The sequence below is a fragment of the Artemia sp. Qi Xiang Cuo genome, chromosome 16 (genome assembly GCF_049724085.1).
Source record: "Artemia sp. Qi Xiang Cuo chromosome 16, ASM4972408v1, whole genome shotgun sequence".
NCBI classification, from domain to species: domain Eukaryota; kingdom Metazoa; phylum Arthropoda; class Branchiopoda; order Anostraca; family Artemiidae; genus Artemia; species Artemia sp. Qi Xiang Cuo.
The window spans coordinates 39,227,552-39,252,194 of NC_142809.1; the positions used below are offsets into that span (position 1 = coordinate 39,227,552).

Consider the following 24,643-nt stretch of genomic DNA (forward strand, 5'->3'; position numbering starts at 1 on the left):
AGACACCTGAGCCCAGCATAGTTGCGCACGCTCGTCCTCCACGCCAGTCTATTTAAAGCTTCAGTTGTTACTCCCTCTTTGTAAAGGTTTCATTTTTTTTTAATTCTTTCTTGGGACCTCTTACTACACCATTTGAGAGTAAGACTCACCATTAGTGACACGTGGTCATTTATTTGTTTTTGTTTTTTACATTCCTCCATTTATAGTTTAGTTATATTTGCATTAATTGGAATGCCTTTTGCATGGGGCGTAATTCTATTTATTGTATATTCCTTATTTACACTCACTAATCATGATCTTCCCCTTGGCCATTCTATGGACATTGTGTTGACTTTCGAGTTTTTTGATAACGCTGGGGGTATCATGTTAGGTTACACTCTCATATAAGTACATAGTTGTTGTTTGGTCTGTTTTTCCATTCTTCTTCTTTTTTGGGTTATGAAAATAAGCTAATAAGAAATGAAAAGAAATGTGTTAGTGAATTAGTTTTGCTAAAAGCACATATAATCCTGTGATTAAAGTGCCATTTAAAATTAAAGTGCCATTTAAATTCAATTTCTCCTATAGTGATGCTCTAAAATGGATAGTTTTCCCCAGCTTTGTAAAGGAGGGTCGACTATCAAAATAGAAACATATAATAATTATTGTTAACTAAAGTATTTTCCCTAGAAAAAATGGGAATTTCCAGGGTAAAACTCGTCAACAGCTTTAACCTTATTCGATACCTTAAAATCATTTTGCGAGCCTCAGCGTCGGCTTACCCTCTGAAAGACAAAGGGATCTTTAGAAAATTTTCCAAGTATCACAGGGAACTCCCAAAGTTGCTAAATAATTCAAACGATATTTCCTTGAAATTTTGGTAAAAATTCACAGGGGATCGTCAATGTGTCAACAGTTCGAAAAGCTAACGAGAAGGTATTTAAAAAAATAAATAAAAAATATAATCCTTTACTAATTGTTAAGCAAAGTTAAATAATACGTCCCCTCTGCCGGCGAGGTTTTCAGTCAAAGCTAGTAGAACTACAGGGAACTCTCCAAGCCGTCAAATTTCTCAAGGGATATTTCCTTCGAGCTGATTTTTAATGTTTTCCTATAGGTAATGCTAGAACATTTTTATGAACTGCCCTTTCCTGAAAAAAGAAAATTTTTCGCTTTTAAATAAAAACAAAAACAAATTCACACTTTATAATGATGAGAGTTTCATTAAATCTGAATATCTCTATCTCTGGTACAAAATGCAAAAAGTTTAGTGTTTTCTAAGATTACTGGGAAAGTAGGAATAGTTTGGCAACACACATCAGTGGTGGGTCCAACACACATCAGTGGTGGATCCAGGGGGGCGAGGGGGCGACTCCCCTAACGTAGTTTAAAGTAGTGTAATTTACTTAATTAACTCAAGTTTACTACTACTACTACTAACAACTCACCGCAGCACCAAGCCCCCTGAGGCCAACACAGCTACTCACGCTTCTCCCCCATCCCAATCTATTCAAAGCCTCCCTTTTTACACCCACTCATGAAGTTCCCATTTCCTTTAAATCTTTCTTTATGACGTCCTTCCACCCCAGATGAGGATGACCTGCTTTCTGTTTAGCCCTTGATGGTTGGCCAAAAAGAACAATCTGTCATCCTTCATCTGCATAAAATGCCCTAGCCATCTCAACCTTTCTTTCATTATAGCCCTAGAGAGCGGGATTGAACCTCATTTTTTGTATAGCCTATTGTTTGAAATACGGTCAGTCAGCTGGTTACCCAGAACAATCAGTAGGCAATTTCTCTGGAAAAGATCTAGCAAATCTTCATCTGTTTTTGGAGCACCCATACTTCAGAACCATATTTGACCACTGTCATCACTGTAGCTTCTAATATTCTAATCTTGGTTTGCAGACCTATCTTCCTATTCTTCCAAACTTTTTTTAACAGTGAAAAAACACCCTTAGCCTTGGCTATTCTACTTTTGACATCTTCACTGCTCCCACCATCTTTACTAATAATACTACCAAGGTAAATGAAGCGCTGTCCACCTGATCAATCTTTTCATTGCCCAACTTTACTTATTCCTAGCCTTAGTGACTTAAGTCTTATGAACAACAATTTTTAAACCTATACTCGCATCATGAAGTCACAAAACCTCCAAAACTTTTTTCATTTTATTCACACTTTCATCTAGTATGCTTAAATCATCAGCACGATCTAAATCCAGGAGACTTATGCTTCCCATTTGGAGTCTATGTTCTCCCCTTGCCGTTCCTTTCCTCTTAAAGTCAAAGTCCCTGAAAATGTTCCATATAAAGGGGGATAGGACGCAACCCTGCTTAACTCATGATTTAATGCGAAATCAACTGCTAAACTCATTTCCTACCTTAACCGCAGCAGTGTTATTCTCATACATAGCACTATTCACTTTAATTTATTTGTCTGGTATACCATACAAGGATAAAACCTTTACTAAAGCTCTTCTATCAACAGAATCGAATGCTTGCTCATACTCTATAGAAATGAGAACCAAAGTTGTTTGAAAACTCAGGTACTTTTTAATTATTAAGGTAAAAGGAAAAATTTGGTAGACACATCCTCTATCCTTTTCCAACACTGCACTGTTCTTCTCTTAAGACCTTGTCTACGGCATCTCTCAGTCTAAAAAGTATCATATTACAAAGTAATTTACTACCTACAGAGACCAAAATAATCCCTCGATAATTACCACACTCACTTTTATCACCTTTCTTATAAAGTGGCATAATTAAGGTTTTCCTAAAATCGTTAGGTACTTCCTCCTTTTCAAAAATCATATTCATAATCTTCAATAACCTATTTCTAATCATAGAGCCACCATATTTAAGAAACTCATTTACCACCCTATCAGCACCTGGAGCCTTATTATTTTTTAGTTCTTTTAGTACTGTCTCTAATTTCTCCTCACAAAACAAGTCCTGCTTCACATCCAAGGTATCAAAAACTTTTTCATTTTCCTTTATATCTTTTCCTTCAGCTTTATCTCGGTTAATCAAATTGATAAAATATTCTGCCAATCTCTCTTTAGTTTTTTCCTTATCTCTAATTGCGGCCCATTCCTATCTTTAACTGGGCCAAGTCCGCACTGACTTCTCCCTCTCAATTTGTTAACATGCCAGTACAAAATTTTACTATTATGCCGTCTAGCTGCATCTACCAGATCATCGGCAATTTTATCCATGGCCTCCACTTCACACCTCCTTAGTTCATATTTTAATGCTTTCTCCACTTTCTTTACATTCCTTTTGTTTTCATATGATCTATCACTAAGGTAATTCTTGTACAAGTCCTTTCTCCTTTCTATCAAACAAAGATTTTTCACTAATATTCTTAGCTGCAGTTCTAGCTTTCTTCCCTAAGACACCTTCAGCAACTTCACAAATTATTTTTCTAAAATTATTCCAACCATCTTCCACATTATCAAATTTTAAACTCTCAAGTTTAGTATTCAACTGTTCCTGAAAAGTGTCTCTCAAATTCTTATCCTGGAGTCTATCAACATAATAACTTCCCGGGAGGTAGTTACCCTTCTGATACTTCAGATTTAAATTAACCCTTGACGCTAATAGATGGTGATATTTACTTTTAACATCAATAACGGCGTTCCTATATACCCTAGTATCTTGTATTGATCCTGCCAGTTTTCGGTTTACAATAACATAGTCGATGAGGCTTGCTGTTTTACCATTACATGGATAACATGTTAATTTATGGGCCATTTTATAACCAAACACCGTATTGGTTATAACTAGATTGTTATACCTACAAAATTGCAAAAGTCTGTATCCATTACTGTTTTTTTTTTTTTCTATACCAAATTTACCTAGGCTAGGATACCATCTATCCCTATTTCTACCGACCTGGGCATCAAAATCTTCCAGTAAAAACATCACATTTCTGCCTGGGACCCTTTTTCTTTGTTCCTGTAACTATAAATAAAACTCATCTGAACAACTATCATCTCTGCCAATTAATATTTCGGGGATAAATACTACTCTAACTGATTCCCTGAATTTTTTAGTTACAAAATGGGCAATTAGTATTCTATAATTTATACCTTCCCAGCCTGAACAAGACTTGGCAGCTTCCTTATTCATCACGAGTCCTACTCCCTGTCTATGTACTCCATCCTTCCTGCATGAGTAAACAAATTCTCTATCACCTAATTTCATACTTCCTACCCCTGGGATATGAGTTCTTGAAACTCCTAATAAATCCAGTTCGAATCGTGTGAATTCGTCAGTCAAAATGTCGATACGATAGTAATTTTTTAACGTCATAACATTCCAAGTTCCAATTTTCATGTTATTTAAATCATTGAAATTATTTTGGCCTCGGGAAAAACAATGATCCTGGATACCAGTGCAGGACGGGGATCATATATCTTCTCAAGTCTACACCGAAGTGCTTAGGCTGGCTTAGAACCGGACAGCAAGAAGTCCATGGGACCTCCATGAATGGAGGCTTTGTGCAATCCTGGGCTCATCTTGGTCACAACATGGTTTTCAGCACTTGGCGATGCTCTTCTATCAACAAGAGTCGAAATCCTGCACAGACAATTTCAAGCCTATTACCTCCGACTCATTATATATTCATGCCTACAAATATTATGCTACTACAGGGAGGCAGCCCATAATAGATAAATTAGCTAGGAAGAGGTTTTTCAGCCCGTAGACGCCCCTCAAAACATACTAAGCCCAGAAGAATTATCCATTAGTCAGGATCCCGTGCAAATGCTGTGTTGTTTACTAGGTTATAATTTCCTTGAGGGGCGCCACTCCTCAAGTGGGAATAGAGTTGACCACAAGGTCCCCAGTCTTGCAGGTACCCCAAAGGAGTCGAGGCAGCCCTTCGCAGAGGCCGTTGTCCATAGACCTGGATCTTACGCCCTGCTGCAGTTGTCCTCCTAAAGAGGATCCTCCCGCGATGGTGTTGTGCATCACCATGCAATTTAACCTATTACTGGGAGAAGGTTTGTAACTCCTGGGACTGTGGATCCGCCCCTGACGCACATATACAAAATATATATATATATATATATATATATATATATATATATATATATATATATATATATATATATATATATATATATATATATATATATATATATATATATATATATATATATATATATATATATATATATATATATATATATATATATATATATATATATATATAAGGTGGTTCTATAAGGTACTACATCGTCCTGATATTGATAAGCTATATATATCACATTTCCAGTAGGTAGAAATAGTCGTTAGTTCATCAACATTATTTCTGTTTGATTCCGTATTCCTTGCTTATATTTCTTAACATTTATTCCCTGTATTTGCATGTTATTTCTGCTCAATGTTCTTAGACGTTAAAGGGTTAAATGCTTATGCAGCGTTGTCTTTCGCTGCGAATGTTCTGCATTGTGTTGCTGCGTATGTGGCACAGATCATACTTATACCGGTATGAATTGTCAATGCTTCAATGTGAAAGAGGCTTTACGCCTTCGAGCTACAGTAATTTGCCTTTTTATTTTTGATCTGTATAATTATTTATCAAGCCGCTTAAAATACTAGCAGAGAGGAGGGTAATTTCAATCTAAATAGATAAACTGAGCAATTCTAAAACACTGTATGATTATTTATTTAAAAACTCTTGCTAATATTGTTTTTTTTTCTAGGTTTTAATAGAAACAATAGCTGAAATGGGAGCACAAGTTCGTTGGTCTGCTTGTAATATCTACTCTACACAGGTAAATATGCCTAATGTCTAAGGGTTACAAGTCAATATGATGTAACGTGTATTGCAGAAAAGCCACAGCGCCATGGAAACGATTGAAACGATAGCAACAGTTAACCAGAAAAGTTTATTATCATGGCCAAATTTGTATACAACCCAGTCTATAATATCAAAAACTTTCAATTTGCTCTATTCCCACCTTAATAAAATTCTCCAGCTTCCTAATTGGATCATAATATTCGCTCCTAATCACATTTGTCAGCTGCTGCTCATCATATTCACATGCCCAAGCATATTACCTCTTAAACCCTTCAATGTTTCCCACTCACACGTCGAGCAGGGATACTTAGTCCACCGGGGTTTGGTCTGCTTTATACTAGTTTTGTCTACCATCGTTAAATTATCTTAGTGATTTCTTTGATGTTTTCAGTTAAAAATCTAAATTTTCTGCGTCAAGGTTAGTTTAAATACTATAACTTCCTTATGTATTTATTCTTATGTATTTACCATGTCGATTTAGTAATACGGGAATAGTAAATCGGTTTCATGTCAGGGACGCCACTTTGTCCCTGTTGGTTTTTTTTTAAGGGATACATTTTTTTTAAGGGACACCATTTTACAATTTTTAAAATTGTAAAGGCACCCCGCAAATTTTTTAAGGGACACAATTCTTAATATTGTAAAGGGACCCTGCGAATTTTTTAAGGGACACAATTTTAGAATTTTTAAAATTGTAAAGGGACCCTGCGAATTTTTTAAGGGACACAATTTTACAATTTCTAAAATTGTAAAGGGACCCCGCGAATTTTTTAAGGGACACAATTTTACAATTTTTAAAATTGTAAAGGGACCCCGCGAATTTTTTAAGGGACACAATTTTACAATTTTTAAAATTGTAAAGGGACCCCGCGAATTTCCTAAGGGACACAATTTTACAATTTTTAAAATTGTATTTTTTTAAGGGACACAATTTTACAATTTTTAAAATTGTATTTTTTTAAGGGACACAATTTTACAATTTTTAAAATTGTAAAAGACCCCGCGAATGTTTTAAGGGACACAATTTTACAATTTTTAAAATTGTAAAGGGACCCCACGAATTTTTTAAGGGACACAGTTTTACAAATTTTTTAATTGTAAAGGGACCCCGCGAATTTTTTAAGGGACACAATTTTGCAATTTTTTTAATTGTAAGGGACCACGCGAATTCTATGGGTAAAACTGTGACCCTCATACGTAGCTCTAGTGAGCATGCGCATCGGTTTTACAATTTTGATAGTGGCTAGTTTGTTGCTGTTGATTTATTCTTATCTTGTGTCTCTTTTTCCATGTTGTTATTTTCTTTTTTCTCCTTCTTGTTACTCCACATTGTGTTGTACTATTTTCTTTTTGTACTGCTTGTGGGTTTTAGATTAATAAATATAAATAAATAAATGTCACACGCTCTCATTTATTCACCCACACATTGGGTATTATTATAGAAACGTCTCTGTCAAGTTTAAAAACAAGATATAATTCATATTGTATCTGATTTTAATCTAAATTAAATCTTGATTCAATTAGATCTTAATCTAAAAATTAGGAATTTAACAAGAACAGGTTTCATTTGCCGGGAAAAGAGCGACGCATTCGTCGAAACTAAAAGACTAGTCGTCGCAAATTGTGCATACTTTAAAACTCAGTCTGATTCGTCAACAATTAGGAGCGTCAACAATTAGTGAAAGATTACCTACTAATTTTTACTCCTTTTTTCTAAATTGTGGAAACAATATTTGTATAATATATTAATGATGGGGTATAATATACCCCATCAGGGATGACAGGGGATAATTCAAAAGTTTAAAATGACATCGTCTAAGGTTTTAAACGAAGCATTTAAACTTTAGTACAAAAATCAAGGAGCTACCAGGAAAATTGTTCAAGCAAATTTTACTTCCTATTACTGTAGTTGTAACTTACGATTTTGCAACGTTTTATTGACGATACCACTAGGTATTTGAGGTTACCCTCAGTCTACCCTCAGTCAGAAGTTTAGGGGTAACAACAAGTTTAGGGGATGCTTGCCCCTAAACTTCCTAGGATTGATGTAATATCTGAATCATTGAACAGTTTTGTGGAAAGAATGCTTTATTCAATACGTTTAATAATTTTTTAACTTGCAAAGATTCGCTTGTCAAATGACAATGTTAGGTTGATTTAAAGTTTCAGTGCTTGTGAACGTTTCTAATCTCCTCTTTTGTATATTATATGCTTCTTTTCCGTTTATATTCTAAATGAGTGATATTGGCGTTTTGTGTCATTTTATGACAAGACTGCTGGTATTTGAAATTTCCCCCTAGGTTTTCCCGCGGGGGGGGGGGGTGCACATTCCCTAAATTCATCTTCCTATTTTATCGTATGTGGATTTTCATGTATTTTTTGTCCAATGCTTGATTTCTTAGATGTGAATTTGTAAAACCCACAGCGGCGACAATTGGGAGGAGGGGCATGTGCCACCCAAAAAAAATTGAAGAAAAACGACAAATTTCCCTCCCCTCTCTAGATTTTGAAAAATATATCCCCACCCCTCCCCCTAAATTTTCATGGATTGATGCCACTGAAGATTGACCCCACCGAAAATAACCAAAAAAACTCTAATTTTGATAAAAAAAATTCTTTCTAAGTAACCACAAATTGGCGGTTATATTCCCACAATTTATAGGAAATTACAATCATATTTCCACAAAACTTCAGCCCAACAATTTTCAACTTATTTCCTCAACTGTGAAAGTAGTTGCCTCTTCTGCATACATAATTTCAGACTTACTGCATTTTCAAAGCCCAAATTTTAGCTTAAGTTAAATACCAAGAACAGTGAAAATGAAGTCTGATAAAATCTACTAAGATTTTACACACGTCTCAATGTTGTTTTATAAAAGGAAAGTCAACTGAACTGGCAATTCATGAGCTTTTACTAAATATTAATGATTCACTAGATGATGGTCAACACGCGTTGGCAATTTTTCTTCATGTCGCCAAGGCGTTTGACACCGTAAATCATTCGTTTCTTCTTTTTAAACTCAAGTCTTATGGGTTTTCAACACAAGCTGTTAAATTTGTTGCATCTTACCTTTCTGGGAGATGACTAGATTGTGTTGATAAATCTCGTGATCTCGGTACCGAAACTTTTCCGATTAATTACAGAGTGCCTCAGGGCTCTGTCCTTGGGCCTATTCTATTTCTTCTTTTTATAAATGATTTGCCAGAAGTTTTGCCTCTTGTTAAAATTATAATGTTTGCTGATGATGTAGTAATTTTTGCTTCTCACTGGGACCTATCAGTTCTTTTCCAGAACCTCAATAGTACGTTACTAACTGTGTCTGATTAGTATTCAAGGAATTTACTAGCTCTTAATGAAAACAAATGCCAGTATATGTTATTTTCGCGAACTGGATCAGTAGTGTCAGATACCTTCTCTCTTTTTTTGAATGGTCTTGAATTAAGACGGGTAGATCAGTTCAAATATCTTGGGATTATTCTAGATGAAAATTTGTCGTTTCATAAATATGTAAAAACACTGTCGTTAAAAATTTCCCGAAATATTGGCATGCTAACTCATCTTCGTCATTTCTTTCCTAAATCTATTCTAAAATCTATTTATTATTCTTTCGTCCACCCATATTTTCTCTATTTCATTTCGGTTTGGGCATCTACCTTTCCGTCTGTTTTCAAATCTCTCCAAATACTTCAGAATAAAGCAATGAGGATTCTTTTTAATGTTGATTGCAGAACTTCAGTTAGACACCTATATGGGACTTCAGGAATTTTCTCTTTGGACCAACTTCATTTAATTTCTATCTCTAGTATTTGTCACGATTATCAATATAGTAATTTACCTGTAAATTTCTCTGGCATTTTCTCAACTAATTCTCAATTTCATAATTATCCTACTACGCATCGTTCAGACTTTTCGTGCGAAATTCCCCCGACATCGAGAGCGGGATTCAGCATCCGTCACATTGGCCCAAAAATCTGGAACTCAATTCCTGTATCAGTTCGAGAATGCAGCAACAAGCGACATTTTCTAAGACTGGTGAAGAACTATCTTATGACATGCTAAGCATTTTGTTCATTAGGGTTTTCTTTTTCGTTGTTGTAAAATTTAGTTAGAAAATGGCTGTGTATTTTCGTTGGCAATATTTTCAGCGCTAAAGTATGCCACCAGGTATGTGCGCTGTTTTGTGACATTTATTTATATACGTGTTATAAATAAAAATATTCTACTCTACTCTGATTGTTTGGACTGGTTAAGTAAAAACTCACACAACCATAAATATTTTTTAAAAATAGAAAAAAAAATCAGAAATTCAGTTTTTAATGAAAAAGACCGCCATGTGTGGTTTTTGTAGTACCGGGAGCAAAAAAACCCGTGATGTAGAATATCTCGAATTTGGGAGTCCCATATTCCTTTTTCTTTTCAAACGACCTTGTGAAAAAAAAAAACTAGATGCAAATATGACAGAAATTGTTCTGTAAAATAATGGACTTTTTAATTAAAAACGTATGAAAAGCTATTTTGAAGGCTTATCAGTACAAGGAAAAAATGTAAGTGTGAATACAGGCTTTATCTTATCAGAAAATCTATAAAAACAATCAATTTTAAAACTTATCAAATTTAATTTCATATTAGTCAATACTTTTTTCAATGTCTTAAAAAGCAAAACAGGAAGTAAACAAAAGGCAATAATTATTATAGTTGTTGTTTTTTTTCTATGTTTCCTGAAGTATTTTTTTGAAGCTTTACTGGCAGGTATAGAGTCCAATGCAGTGTTTTATCTTATCATTTAATACTATTAAGCAATTGCTTGGCAACATGCATGAATCTGTTAATATTACTTCAAAGCTCTTGAAATACGTTGCTATTATTCGACTTCGTCTTAATTCTTATTTTGTTTCAATTCCTCCAATGAGCTTTCCAGGAACTAGCTGTTCTTAACGAAATGTGGAAATTATGCGTAATAGAATTGAAAATGTAATGCTAAGAATAGATCTGTTGTACAAAAAATAGAAAACCGAGGTTAAACCTACCCCGTGAGTATATTAGAAGGTGCTTAATGTGATGAAAAAAAACTTTTGAAAAAGTTATTTTTCAAAAAAGACAGATCATAAGTAGAGTTGGAAAATTTTAATAGTAAAATAAAATTGTGATGAATAAAAGATTGTTTTCTGTTCTAAGATTTATTCATCATGAAATACATATACAATGTTACATTTTACTATTCCTCCAAAGGCCCATTGGCCTGTAAAGAAGGGGAAGACAAACGAGTCACTTACTCAGAGAAGAATTAAATTTTTTTTTTAAATAATCACTTACTCTCAGAGAGAAGAGAAAAAAGGGGAAGAAAAGAAAATATAAATAAAATAAAAGCTATGGAAAACAAAAATTAAATAGACTGAATAGACTAAATTCATTAAGTAGATTAAATAAACTGTATCTGTAAAACTTTGCAATTTTGTTGCCTATCAGTGTAATAGAATTAGTGTATTTGTGTGTAAGTGAAGGCCATGTAACGCTCATTGGTAAAGAAATCATCAATTTTTAATTCAGTTTGTTTAATTTATTGCCTATATTCAGTCGAAACTATAATTTATTTATCCATAGGTCTACACAGCCATAGTTGTGTTGTATAAAATGAGGATTTTCAATGTAGGGAGGGGGGGATATGAAAATCGGTGAGGTTTTTGCAGGGGCACTACTTCTAGGATTTCTTTGGATGTATCTTAGGGTACTGTCTCCTTTACGTGCTTCAACACACAGGTGCGAGTTCATCTTACAGCGGGCCAAACCATAAGTTTTAGGGCGGTTGGCGCCATTTTCAGAAAAAGTATATCTAACCTTCACTGCTGATTTTTTGAAAAATCAGTTAGTCATCAACTGCATTAATTTTTAAATTATGCCTAATATAGCCTAGACGTGTTAATACCAATTGTTTTTGTTTCAAGATTTTTCTTCTTTTTTTAGAATGAAGTTGCTGCCGCTTTGGCTGAAGCAGGTAAACTTTGGTTTTTATCTATAAACATCTTTTTTATGTGTTAATATTTATTATGTGGTAGCTGGCGTGCATGTGTATAATTTCTTGTGTGCACAAAGTGGTATGCGTGATTGTACGTACATTACACTCCCGCCTTTTTTTCTTGAATGCCAACTCAAAATAGACTACGTTTTCAAAATTTTTAAATGTTGTGTGTACTTGTCCAGAGTAATAAGCTAATTTTCCTTCGCTTTTAGTCTTACAACCTATTTTTCTTTCTTCATGTAGCTCTCGTTTAGTCTTATACTTGATCTTCCTGCACCTGGAGTCACATTCGCAGCAAGAGTGGCCCACCACAATCACTCGTACTAAACCTGAAAGAGAACTCCCATCAAAAGCCTCCATCAAATTCCTCACCAACTTCGCTTCTTTCTCTAGCGACCTACCAAGGGTTGTTTTTTTGTCATTTTGAAGACGTTACCTTAGACCTTTGATCCTCCTGTGCGTCCGGAGGCACCCAGGGCATCGACGAAGAGACGCCAGCCGTCCCTCAAATGGGCTGCTGCCATAACGTCTACCCAATGGGGTTGTATGGACGTATTCGCGTTGAGAAGGTCCCTCTGGTATGTTTGGTGTAATGTGTTCTTTGATTTTCCCATTCGCCGCGTTCCCGTTGGTTTTCACTGGAGGATGGACTTCGGTGTTCGGTCGTCTTTCATTCGTACAACATGTCCCAAGTACTTCCATCTTCGGGTCCTTATCATGTCGATGACTAGGCGTTGTCCAGCAATTTGACGTTGTCTGGTTCGAGACGTGTTGTGTCCAGTTTATATTGAGGATTCTTCGCAGATAATTGTTCTCAAAGGCTTGGAGTCTCTTCTCTTGCTGCTGATTTATCTTCCAGCATTCGCTTCCATACAACATAATTGGGAGGAAATTACTATTGAAGACTCGAAGTTTTAACCGGTTTGAGAACTTCTATTTTGGAAATGATTTTCCAATAAATTTAATTTGATGTCAAATATTTTCTTTTTAAATATTTTAATTTTCATTTGACGAGACTAGTTTTTAAAATAATCATTTATTAATAGAAAGTCGTAAACGCTGAAAAATATGCATTACATAGCTAATCCGTGTTGCAGCTTATGAACTTTTATTCTTATTTTTGCTGATTTATTGGAAATCATCGAATATATTTAAGTTTGAGAAACTGAGGATTAAGATTTGACAAAAAAATAATTGTAGAAATGGAATCCGGAAAATGGAATTGACTTCCTTTATCGATACTATAATAAACATCCACTTAAATGACCCTTAGATGGTTATGCAGCTTCAAGGAGAAACAACCAAAAACCAATGCAGTTTCCAGAGAATAACAAAGGGCAGATTTGATCTTAGCTATTATTAGTTAATAAACACAAACATCAAACAAATAAAATAGTACCACATATTAAATAATACTCCATTGTATAAAAATAGTGGCAACTAATAAAAAATAAGTAGACTGTTATAAATCACCTAGTAATTGCTAAAAACAAAGTAGAATGCTAAGAAGTAGACTGTAGATTTTAAAGAAGTGGAACAGAAATAAGTTGTTGCTGCGGCTCGTCAGAAAGACATCAACAGCATATTTTGATTTCGGGGTTTTTAGTAGGTGTAGCAACATATGTTATTGTCAACTTCAATATTATTTTTGTATAGGGAACTAATTTCTACTATAACTGTAAGCACTTTAACCTCCCCTCCCACCGTGGAAATAAGGGCTGGATATATAATTTGAGATATAATGGGTTTTGGAAAGACACACAGTGGAATGCGCATAATAAATTAGGATTCGGCCATAGGACAAGACCTTTTAAACAGGCTTGGGAATGGGTTGTTTTCATTGAAAACTGCCTTTGGTATTTTCATAAAAAAAATCAAAAGGAATGACAAATTTACCCATAAATGTTGTTGTGGGAGCAATATTTTGCCCCCCCCCCCACACCCCGAATTTTCAAGAATTGACGTCACTGACCTATAAACATTTTAAAAGTGGCAGGGAAAGGAGGCCATTCAGTTTCTCTTTTGGTTTGGGTGTTGAATGCAAGGTATGAATGATTAATTAATTTCATACCTATCTTTGTTCAAAACAACAGCAAGTGGAGTACATATACATTGAAGTTAATTACGATCAGAATTTGAGGTATGAAGCATTTACTCTTTAATATGTTTTGCATGAAGCCAACAATGAAAATGCCATTAAAACGATAGTCCTCCTTTTATGATCAACCAAAAGGAGGTAGAACCATATTTTTTTCTAAATTGATAACAATAGCGTGCGCTAGATCATGGTGAAAATATGCCAAGCGTTGTGAGAACTGCGCCAAGCATGGCAGAAATGTGTGGCATACTGCGTGCTCAGTGATGTACATCAGGTGACGGAAAGTGGGTGACCCCCTACCTCAGCCTCTTGTCGAAAAAACGGAATAAAAGTTCTTATACCTTTTAGTTTTCCAGTAAATTCTAGTAATTAGTGACCTTGGTAAGGATGGGATAGGTGGAAATATTTTCTGGTTCAGAAATTTAATTAGATCCTTTCCACCAAAGCTGATACAAAGGGGCCCTTGCTTGTCATGTATGGTAACCAAACCTGCCTTCTTGAAAAGATGAGGGTATCGCATTCGTGCTTTAAAGGAAATCTTTAGATTGTTTGACACTGAACTGGTTGGCTGGATGTCATATTAGCTGATTATCTAACGTTAACCCAGCGGCAGATCACCTGCATAGTATGGGACATGTCATGGGTTCTAGGATATATTTTCCATAGCAAACGTCTATTCTTGTTATTAAGGTCGCTGTCCTTCTTGTATATATTCAATCCTCAGTTATGCATACCGAATCTATAGCGCTGGTTTCATATATGGAAATCTGTCTTTCTTTTAAAATTTTTGTACGTTAAAATTCTTTCAAGTTGTCGATCAGTGACGTCTGAGAGTCCACTTGATCTCTTTTCCGATTTGTCCCGATTCCAACACGGTGAACATAGACATTTTCCTACTAAACTAATAATTTCGAACTATGATTTCCTTCAACTACATTTTTGTGCTCAACCTGTTTTGATTTCGGAAAGCTGATTTCTGCCTGTTTTTTTAGTTAGTTTTGTTTTTCAATTTTGGTGAGCCGGTTAATTGAAAAACTCTGAGTCTCCAGGCACTTAATTTTACTATACGCAATTTGTTTCCTGCTTGGAAACAGACTAGTATTTTTTATTGATTGCCCTTTGGCACGGGAAATAGAAAATTTGAATCAATTATTTTGAAATTCTAGCTTCCAATACTATAGTTTAACACACAGAAGCAGTACTTGTAGGTACAATACATATTTTTTTTCCAAATATACTTAACTATAACAAAAAAATATACATATATTTTCAGGATGTTCATGGTTAATACCTGGAGATTTACATCTATATTTTGTGACTTTTCGATTCACTTTCGTTTTTGACTCGTTGTGACCCTCGTTGTCGCAAGTCTTCTTATCACATATTTCTTTGTTTTTCGTTTTTGTTTATCATTACTTCAGACATTTTTTTCAATGCCCTTTGCTTTGGCTGCTTGGATTGGTCGTGTTACATTTTATGGTCCGGGTTGTCCATTTTCAGTCATTGGGAATTTGTGTTTTTCGGCTCTTCCTTTTGGTCTTATCAATTTTATATGTTTATTCTAGTTTAATTTGTTGAAGTTGACGTGCCAGACTAATAAACTGTCCGAATATTCCAAGGGTTTTAAGATTTTTTTTTGCAATTGATATTTAGAATCGGTCTCTATAAAAAATAACTTTATTTTTTGTCTTCATTTATTAGAATTCTTACACGAGAATCTTCTCAAGAGCAGTCAGATAGCCATGTGAGGTCATTTATATGAAAAATGTGTTTCAATATTTAGGTTCTGCATGAATTTTTTCAAAATCGTGACCTATCTAGATCATGTTTCCAGGCCAGAAAATCCCAGGTTGCCAATTAAAATTTTTTTTTAAGGTGTTTTCAAGAAGAAAATCTATACATATGTACACAGCTACTCGTTAAAAGAGAGTAGATATATGTACATATGCCTCACCTGCAATAGTCGCTAAATGATGAATAATCTTTTAGAAAAATAATAAGTTGTTCTGTCCCTGGGTGCTGTATCCATCTGCGTTTGTTTTTTTAACTCTATCTTTTCTGGAGACTTAAAAAAAATTTTTTCGGGAAACATCAGTTCCAAAATATTATCGTGCGTATTTCGTTTTATGAAGGCCAATTTTAAATTTTCAGTTGTGCATTCGACTTGTAAGCTCTTGCGTCATTTCTTGTTTTCTTCATAATTCAATTCTTAAAGCAGACATCAATTTATGTTGATTTTCTTTCGTTTAATTTTTCGTAGTTGCTTTCCTACTTTAGTATATTTACCATTTAATTGTAGGTTTTTCGATTTTCGCTTGGCGTGGTGAGACCGAGGATGATTTCTGGTGGGCAATTGACAAATGTATCGTAGCAGATGGCTGGCAACCAAATATGATCCTGGATGACGGTGGGGATGCCACTGCCCTAATGAACAGGAAATACCCAGCAATGTTCAAGCTTATTAAAGGTGAGACCCAAAACTGTAATAAAACCTAGTTTGAGACAGTGGCTTTTTTTTGGGGAGGGGGGTTACAGAGGGGTACTTGCCCCTGGTTCTGAAATTTTAGGGTTCAAAATTTCGAATAAATCATCTAACGGTTGTAATCATTTTGTATTTTGTTAATTTTATTTTTATTAAAATAGAGTAAAGGGTGCCGTTAATAAATGACAATAATAAATGAATAATTAATTAACGAAATAAATTAAAAAATTATTAAATAATAATAACTAAATAAGTAGAATTAAAATCATTAATAATAATTAAGTAGACCTAATTCGATAATAAATAAAAATAAAAAAATTATTCATTAATTATTAAATTGAAAATAATTTTTTTTAACAAATGAACATTTTTGTTAAAATTTGGGCTGTTGGGGGGCTAATCAATATTTTGACCCGGGCGCAAGAGATGCCAGAACTGCCACTGGGTTAAGGATAGGATTTGATTACTGAAGGGCTTTTTTTTAAACCAATTGAAAATAAATCAAAAGGTGAATATTTTTTAGTTGGTTTTTATGAAAAAACGAAAATAAAAGAAAAAAGTTCTTGAAGTTTGGAAGTGAACCCTGCCTACCTCAAATGGTTTGTAGAAACTGACTTGTGGAAGTATCGTGATAGACGATAGGATACCTTGCTTTTGCAAAATAAAAAAAAACTGTATTTTCTAGGCGTCATCTGTATTTAGTCTCTATAAAAAAAAAGGGAAAAAAAAGAACTAGTTTCTAAGAAATTACAGGTTGGACTGAGTCTGGTATCTACTTTCGTATGCCGCACATCCAAAAATATTAAATTTTGGTTGTGGCTTTTGAAGAATTGTTTTTACTTTCTCTTTTCAGTAATATGTCAGTGAACAAAAATTTGAACTTCTTTATGTTAGATATATTTATTCTTCCAAACAAAAATTATCATTGTGATATAATTTGTGTGAAATATCTATTTTATTAAGCATTTAATGCCGTTTTTAATGACCAAGAAATAAATATTAATTGCTTGCTGATTTTTGTTTTATGTTGGGGATGCTTTGTTTTTTTTTATACTTTTTTATAATTTTTTTTTTATGCTTAGTTTTATACTTCCACTTGCATATACCAAAACCGCTAATAATTAATTATGTATATCCCACGCAATATGAAAAAGTCAGTTTCTATTTCTATTATAGCTTGCTATTTATTCGCAATGATGCTTTCTCTCTCTATTTTTCTTTTTATCTCTTTCTCCCTCCACCTCTCGTTCACTCCCGTCCTTAAACTGACTCCTGTTATTATGGCACTCATGGCACTGTTATTATGGCACTGTTGACATAATAATCGAAATTTTTATTTTATCTTTTGATCGTAATTTAGAAGCCTTTCAAATATCTTCACGTAGTATCCTTCCTCTTTAGTTAGAAAGTGAAATATTCTCTCACTTCCAGAATCTTTAGGGATTTTTCTTACATTTGCTCTACTGTTAGAAATAATGAAAAAGCTCCATTTTCCGAGGTACTGTTGATGGGAAATAGGCTCCCGCTTCAAGCTATTCATCTTTTACGTTTCGTACTAAAAATTCATTTGTGACGTTCGTTGTTATCATTGCAGCCAAAGAGGCCTCTTCAGAATAATAGCTTTTAGTAACAGAAAAAGAAAATTCAATTTGTTCAAAAAATTTCTTAAGGATTTTTGTATGGTTAGAACAGGAGATTTCGGATTCAATATATAAATTCATGTGCATTTTATTATAATTCATGTTATTCGTTCATATACTGTGATTCTTGACTCTCCTTTGTTTTATTTCACATCTTTTTGTTAATTGTTATATGTCGTTTTGTTCTTATCTAGTGGATGTATTTGTTATTTGTTAGGTTATTTATAGCAAATGGTAGTTAAAAGAGAAAATTCAGTTGGGTCTCTTTTCATCCGCATTATCTTATTGTGGTGCCACTTACCGCCAGAAAAGTTTTTCTTAGCCTTTTTTAGTGTAACTCTTATTTTTCATATTTTTTTTTTGGGGGGGGGGGGAGTAGAAGGTTTAGGTATGACATCTGTTTGGGGCAGTTGCACCTTACATTGTTTATATAAGTTTTGCCCTTTATAGGGGTTAGCACTTTTAGTTGACTTTAGTTCAGAATACTTTTATTTGAAGTCAAAACGACATTTTTTTTATGTCAACAGAGGTTTTTAACTTATAGCTTTATTAGGCCCAAACATATTAAAGATCATAATATAATGCAAAAAGAAGAAAACAAAACCTTGCAAAATAATTTTTTACAGGAAAATTTAAGAACGGTTCGAATACAGCCAGAGTGAACAGGACCCTTTAACTTATGGAAAATAATAATTAAGCTACAAGATAAAAGGTCAAAGCCCTTTTAGTAGCGTTCAGACCTAATTTTTCAATAAATATTTTCACTGTGCGTATACTTTGGTCTTATATCCATCCATTGCCAAATTCTTAGACGGTGTGCACTGCTATCAGTGAAGTTTAGTTCAGGGGCGGACCCAGGATTTTTTCTAGGGGGGCGCAAAATAGGTTGATCTGATAAACTTGCGTTAGAAGCAAGTTTATTTAACGCAAACTTGCGTTAATTAAGTAAATTGCACTACTTTGGACTACGTTAGGAGGAGGAGCGTGCGCCCCCCCCTCGCCCGTCTCCAGGATCTGCCACTGGTTTAGTTGTTAAGCCATGTCCAATACTGAGAATATAGACTGTTAAATTAGGTCGGAATATCGTTAATAAAAATTGCAAATTTATTAAATTTGCGTATGGGTCCTTTACAGTAGTATGAACGTTTAGTAGACTTTAGGTGAAATTCTTTATATGGTAGTTGAAAGATCACGCACTTTGGAGGGGATATCTTTTAGTATCAATATCTTTTGGAGGCAAACCTGAGCATGGTTCGGGTATAGCCAGGCTTAACATAATACTTTAATTGACTAAAAAAAATAATTAAGCTACGATATAAAAGGTCACAGCTTTTCAGTAAAGCAGTGGCGTAATTTCGTCAGAATCCTGGGGTGGGGGCAAAGTTGGAGCCAATTATCTTAAATCAAGTGGAAATTACAGTGATCACTGAAAAATGAGCCATATAGTACCATAAAGGTAAATTACCCGTTTCTGTGGATGCTTGAATTATGCAGGCTTATCTTAGTTTTGGCATGATTTTTGAAGAAACTAAATTTCAGATGGGGGGAGGGGGATGACTGGGGTCTGGGGGGGCAGTTACAGTAGAAGGGCCTTATTGAGTCGTGTCAGAACCACGTGGTTTATGGTTTTATCACTGAGAATGAAAAAAAATGAATTTTATAACTTGGAAAAACAGGAAATTTGTCACATTTATGTCTGTTTTTATGGTTTTTGTCAGTGAGAATTTGAAAAACAGGAACTTTCTCACATTTTTGTATGTTTTTATGGATTTTGTCAGTGAGAATTTGAAAAACAGAAACTTTATCACTGAAAAAACCATAAACTACGAGGTGCTGTCATGAATCAGGACACCTGTGCTGTCGACCTCCATTCCCCTATCGTGAATCAATAATTCTCCTTAGAAACAACAAATTAATTCCCCTTTCTTGACAGATCAATCAACCAATGACATCATCTGTCAGACTTTAAAAATTTTCGCATAGAAACGATTCTCCAGGAATAGATCCAAGTCATTAATGTCTTTGCCTCGGAAACAGTTCTACTGGTCGAACTCCTAAAGATATTAATAAACTTTGCCATGGAAACAATTCTCCAAGAAACATCTTAGCGATGAATTGTTTTAGCGCGGGAATCAGGTTTCTTATTAATTTGAATTGCCTCAGTGCAGGGATGCCAAAAACAAAAGGAACACGCTGAATTTACGTTTAGGGACTATTTGGGCGAAACCATTTTAGCCATTTTATGGGATTATTTTGGCGAAACAGTTAGAGACATTTTAAAAGATGATTTTAGAAGAGGTTTTGAGTGTGGTCGTTATAATACACAAGTTCCATTTGAACAGTGTTGTGAGGTCCTCTACCCAACCCCAAAGGGTTCCAATCCTCCTACCCCAACCCCGAAGGAAGCCCCCGGTCCTCAAAGGCCCCCCAAGCTCCCAAAGGGCCACCGGCGCCCCCAAAGGCCCACCCAGACCCACAAAGGCCCTCCCCGGGCCCCCCAAAGGCCCATCGAGCTCCCAAAAGACCACCGGGCTCCCAAAGGCCCTCCACCGGTCCTCAAGTGCCCCCAGGCCCCCAAAGGCCCTCCCTGTGCCCCAAAGGCCCTCCCCCGGCCCCCCAAGGTCCACCGGGCACCCTAAGGACCAAACGGTCCACAAGTGCCCCCCAGACCCCCCAACGCCCGCCCTGTGCCCCAAAGGCCCTCCCCCGGTCCCAAAAGGTCCCCCGGGCCAGAGAAGCGCCGCCGGGATGCGCCGTGGGCCAGGAAAGCGCCGCAGGATGTGCCGCAGGGATGCGCAGCGGGTCAGGGATGCGCCACAGGGATGCGCCGCTTTTTGTTAGAGTTCTAGTTTACTTTAATTTTAGTTAAGAGTTTGATGTTTTACCTTTGAGTTTCAGTTAGAGTTCTTGTTTAGTTTTAGTTAAGAGTTTAGAGTTTTTAGCTTAGAGTTTTTGTTGAAGTTCTAGTTTAGTTTAGTTTTAGATACTAGTTTAGAGTTTTATATTAGAGTCTGAGCTTAGTGTTGTTGTTAGAGTTCTAGTTTAGTTTAATTTTAGTTAAGAGTTTGATGTTTTACCTTTGAGTTTCAGTTATAGTTCTAGTTTAGTTTAGTTTTAGTTAAGAATTTAGAGTTTTTATCTTAGAGTCTTATCTTATAGTTTTTGTTGAAGTTCTAGTTTAGTTTAGTTTTAGTTAATAGTTTAGAGTTTTATCTTAGAGTCGTAGCTTAGAGTTTTTGTTAGAGTTCTAGTTTATTTTAATTTAATTTTAGAGTTTAGAGTTTTAGCTTAGTCTTAGCTTAGAGTTTTTTTGTTAGAGTTCTAGTTTAGTTTAATTTTAGTTAAGAGTTTGATTTTTTTACCTTTGAGTTTCAGCTAGAGTTTTAGTTTAGTTTTAGTTAAGAGTTTGGTGTTTTACCTTAGAGTCTTATCTTAGAGTTTTAATTTGAGTTCTAGTTTAGTTTAGTTTTAGTTAAGATTTTAGAAATTTAGCTTAGAGTTTTTTTGTTAGAGTTCTAGTTTAGTTTAATTTTAGCTAAGAGTTTGATTTTTTTTACCTATGAGTTTCAGTTAGAGTTCTAGTTTAGTTTTAGTTAAGATTTTAGAGTTTTTAGCTTAGAGTTTATATTGAAGTTCTAGTTTAGTTTAGTTTTAGTTAATAGTTTAGAGTTTTAGCTTAGAGTCTTAGCTTAGAGTTTTTGTTAGAGTTCTAGTTTAGTTTAATTTTAGTTAAGAGTTTGATGTTTTACATTTGAGTTTCAGTTAGAGTTCTAGTTTAGTTTAGTTTTAGTTAAGAATTTAGAGTTTTTAGCTTAGAGTCTCAGCTTAGAGTTTTTGTTTGTGTGTTTGTCTAAGTTTTTGTGTGTGTGCGAGTTTTTTTGTGTGTGCACATATCAATTCTATTTTCCTAAAATAATATAAAATTTTCGTGTGTGTATGTGTGTGTAATAAGTTTTTGTGTGTGTGTAAGTTTTTTTGTTTGTGTAAGTTTTTGTGTGTAAGTTTTTGTGTTTGTGTAAGTTTTTGTGTGTGTGTAAGTTTTTGTGTGTGTGTAAGTTTTTTTTGTGTTTGTATTTTTTTTTTTTTTTTTTATTTGTTTTTTTTTTTTTTTTTATTGTATTTTTTATTTTGTTTTGATTTTTATTTGTTGTGTGTGTGTGTATGTTTTGTGTGTGTGTAATTTTTTTTTTGTGTGTCTGTTATTTTTTGTGTGTGTGTAATTTTTTGTGTGTGTTTAAGTTTTTGTTTGTGTGTTTATTTTTTTGTTTGTTTGTAATTTTTTGTGTGTGTGTAAGTTTTTATGTGTGTGTAAGTTTTAGTGTGTGTATGTAAGTTTTTATGTGTGTGTAAGTTTTTTTGTGTGTGTAAGTGTGTGTGTAATAAGTTTTTTTGTGTGTGTAATTTTTTTTGTGTGTTTAAGTTTTTATGTGTGTAAGTTTTTGTGTGTGTGTCAGTTTTTTTGTGCGTGGGTAAGTTTTTGTGTGTGTATGTAAGTTTGTTTTGTGTTTCTGTTTTTTGTGTTTTTGTTTGTTTTTGTCTTTATGTTGTGTGTGTTTAAGTTTGTGTTTTTGTAATTTTTTGTTTGTATTTTATTTTTTTTTTGCATGTGTAAGTTTTTGTTTGCGTTTTTTTTTTTTTTGTTGATGTAAGTTTTATTTGTGTGTAATTTGTTTGTGTGTTTGTAATTTTTTGTGTGTATGTTAGTTTTTGTGTGTGTGTTAGTTTTTTTGTGTGTTTATTTTTTTTTGTGTTTGTAAGTTTTTTTTTTGTGTGTGTGTAATTTTTTGTGTTTTTGTAATTTTTTGTTGGTGTTTTTTATTTTTTGTGTGTGTGTGTAAGTTTTTGTGTGTGTGTAATTTTTTTTTTGCGTGTGAGTATTTTTGTGTGTGTGTAAGTTTTTGTGTGTGTGTAAGTGTGTGTTTTATAAGTTTTTGTGTGTGTATATGTTTTTGTGTTTCTGTAATTTTTTGTGTGTGTAAGTTTTTGTGTGTTTGTTAGTTTTTTTTGTGCGTGTGTAAGTTTTTGTGTGTTTTTGTAATTTTTTTGTGTGTGTAAGGTTTTTGTGTGTATGTAAGTTTTTGTGTGTATGTAGTGTGTGTTTAAGTTTTGTGTGTGTAAGTTTTTGTGTGTGTGTAAGTTTTTTGTGCATGTGTAAGTTTTTGTGTGTGTGTAAGTTTTTTGTGTGTATGTAAGTTTTTTGTGTGTGTAAGGTTTTGTGTGTATGTAAGTTTTGTGTGTATGTAAGTTTTTGTGTGTGTGTGTTTTGTGTGTGTTTAAGTTTTTGTGTGTGTGTAAGTTTTTTGTGTGTGTGTGTTTTTGTGTGTGTGTAAGTTTTGTTTGTGTGTGTAAGTTTTTGTGTGTGTGTGTAAGTTTTTGTGTGTGTGTAAGTTTTTGTGTGTGTGTAAGATTTTGTGTGTGTAAGTTTGTGTGTGCGTAAGTTTTTGTGTGTGTGTAAGTTTTTGTGTGTGTGTGTGTAAGTTTTTGTGTGTTTGTGTAGTTTTGTGTGTGTGTAGTTTCTGTGTGTGTTTGTAAGTTTATGTGTGTGTGTGTGTGTGTGTAAGTCATTGTGTGTGTGTAAGTTTTTTTGTGTGTGTGTTAGTTTGTGTGTGTGTAAGTTTTGTGTGTGTGTGTAAGTTTTTGTGTGTGTGTAAGTTTTTGTGTGTGTGTAAGTTTTTGTGTGTGTGTGTTTTGTGTGTGTGTAAGTTTTTGTGTGTGTGTAAGTTTTTGTGTGTGTGTAAGTTTTTTGTGTGTGTGTAAGTTTTTGTGTGTGTGTAAGTTTTTGTGTGTGTGTAAGTTTTTGTGTGTATAAGTTTTTGTGTGTGTGTAAGTTTTTGTGTGTGTAAGTTTTTGTGTGTGTGTAAGTTTTTGTCTGTGTGTAAATTTTTTTGTGTGTGTAAGTTTTTGTGTGTGTGTTTAAGTTTATGTGTGTTTGTAAGTTTTTTTTTGTGTTTGAGTTTTTGTGTATGTGTGTGTAAGATTTTGTGTGTGTGTGTAAGTTTTTGTGTGTGTGTATGTTTTTGTGTGTGTGTAAGTTTTTGTGTGTGTGTAAGTTTTTTTTGTGTGTGTAATTTTTTTTGTGTTTATAAGTTTTTTTGTGTGTTTGAAAGTTTTTTTGTTTTTTTAATTTTTTTTTTGTTTTTAATTTTTTGTGTTTGTGTAAGTTTTTTTTGTTTAAGTTTTTGTGTGTGTACAAGTTCGTGTGTGTGTGTAGTTTTTTGTTTTTGTTTTAGTTTTTTTTTGTGTGTGTAAGTTTATGTGTGTTTTTAAGTTTTTATGTGTATTTCTGTTTGTTTTTGTGTGTAATTTTTTGTTTGTTTGTAAGTTTGTGTTTGTGTGTATTTTTTTTTGTGTGTGTAAGTTTTTGTGTGTGTGTGTGTAAACTTTTGTGTGTGTGTGAGTTTTTGTGTGTGTATCCATATCAATTCTATTTTCCTAAAATAATATACAAATTTCCACTTCAATTCAGATTTTTCTCAAACAGATGAAAGAATTTAAAATACTGTTCTAAATTTTTCATAGAAGATAGAAAAGTTCAAGTTCTCTTCTAAATTTTACCAAAGAACATAATTCAATTCTAATTTCTCCGGAGAAAATAAAAAGCTTCCACTTCAGTTTT

General features: G+C 34.1%; 1 protein-coding gene across 1 annotated transcript in view; it reads left to right on the forward strand.

The window, feature by feature from the left end:
• Positions 1 to 24,643, forward strand: part of LOC148942887 (S-adenosylhomocysteine hydrolase-like protein 1) — a 159,830-nt gene that overhangs the window by 99,517 nt on the left and 35,670 nt on the right. The window contains 3 exon segments of the mRNA XM_089102386.1: positions 5,693 to 5,764; positions 11,753 to 11,783; positions 16,205 to 16,372. Coding sequence (XP_088958512.1) covers positions 5,693 to 5,764; positions 11,753 to 11,783; positions 16,205 to 16,372 — 271 coding nt within the window.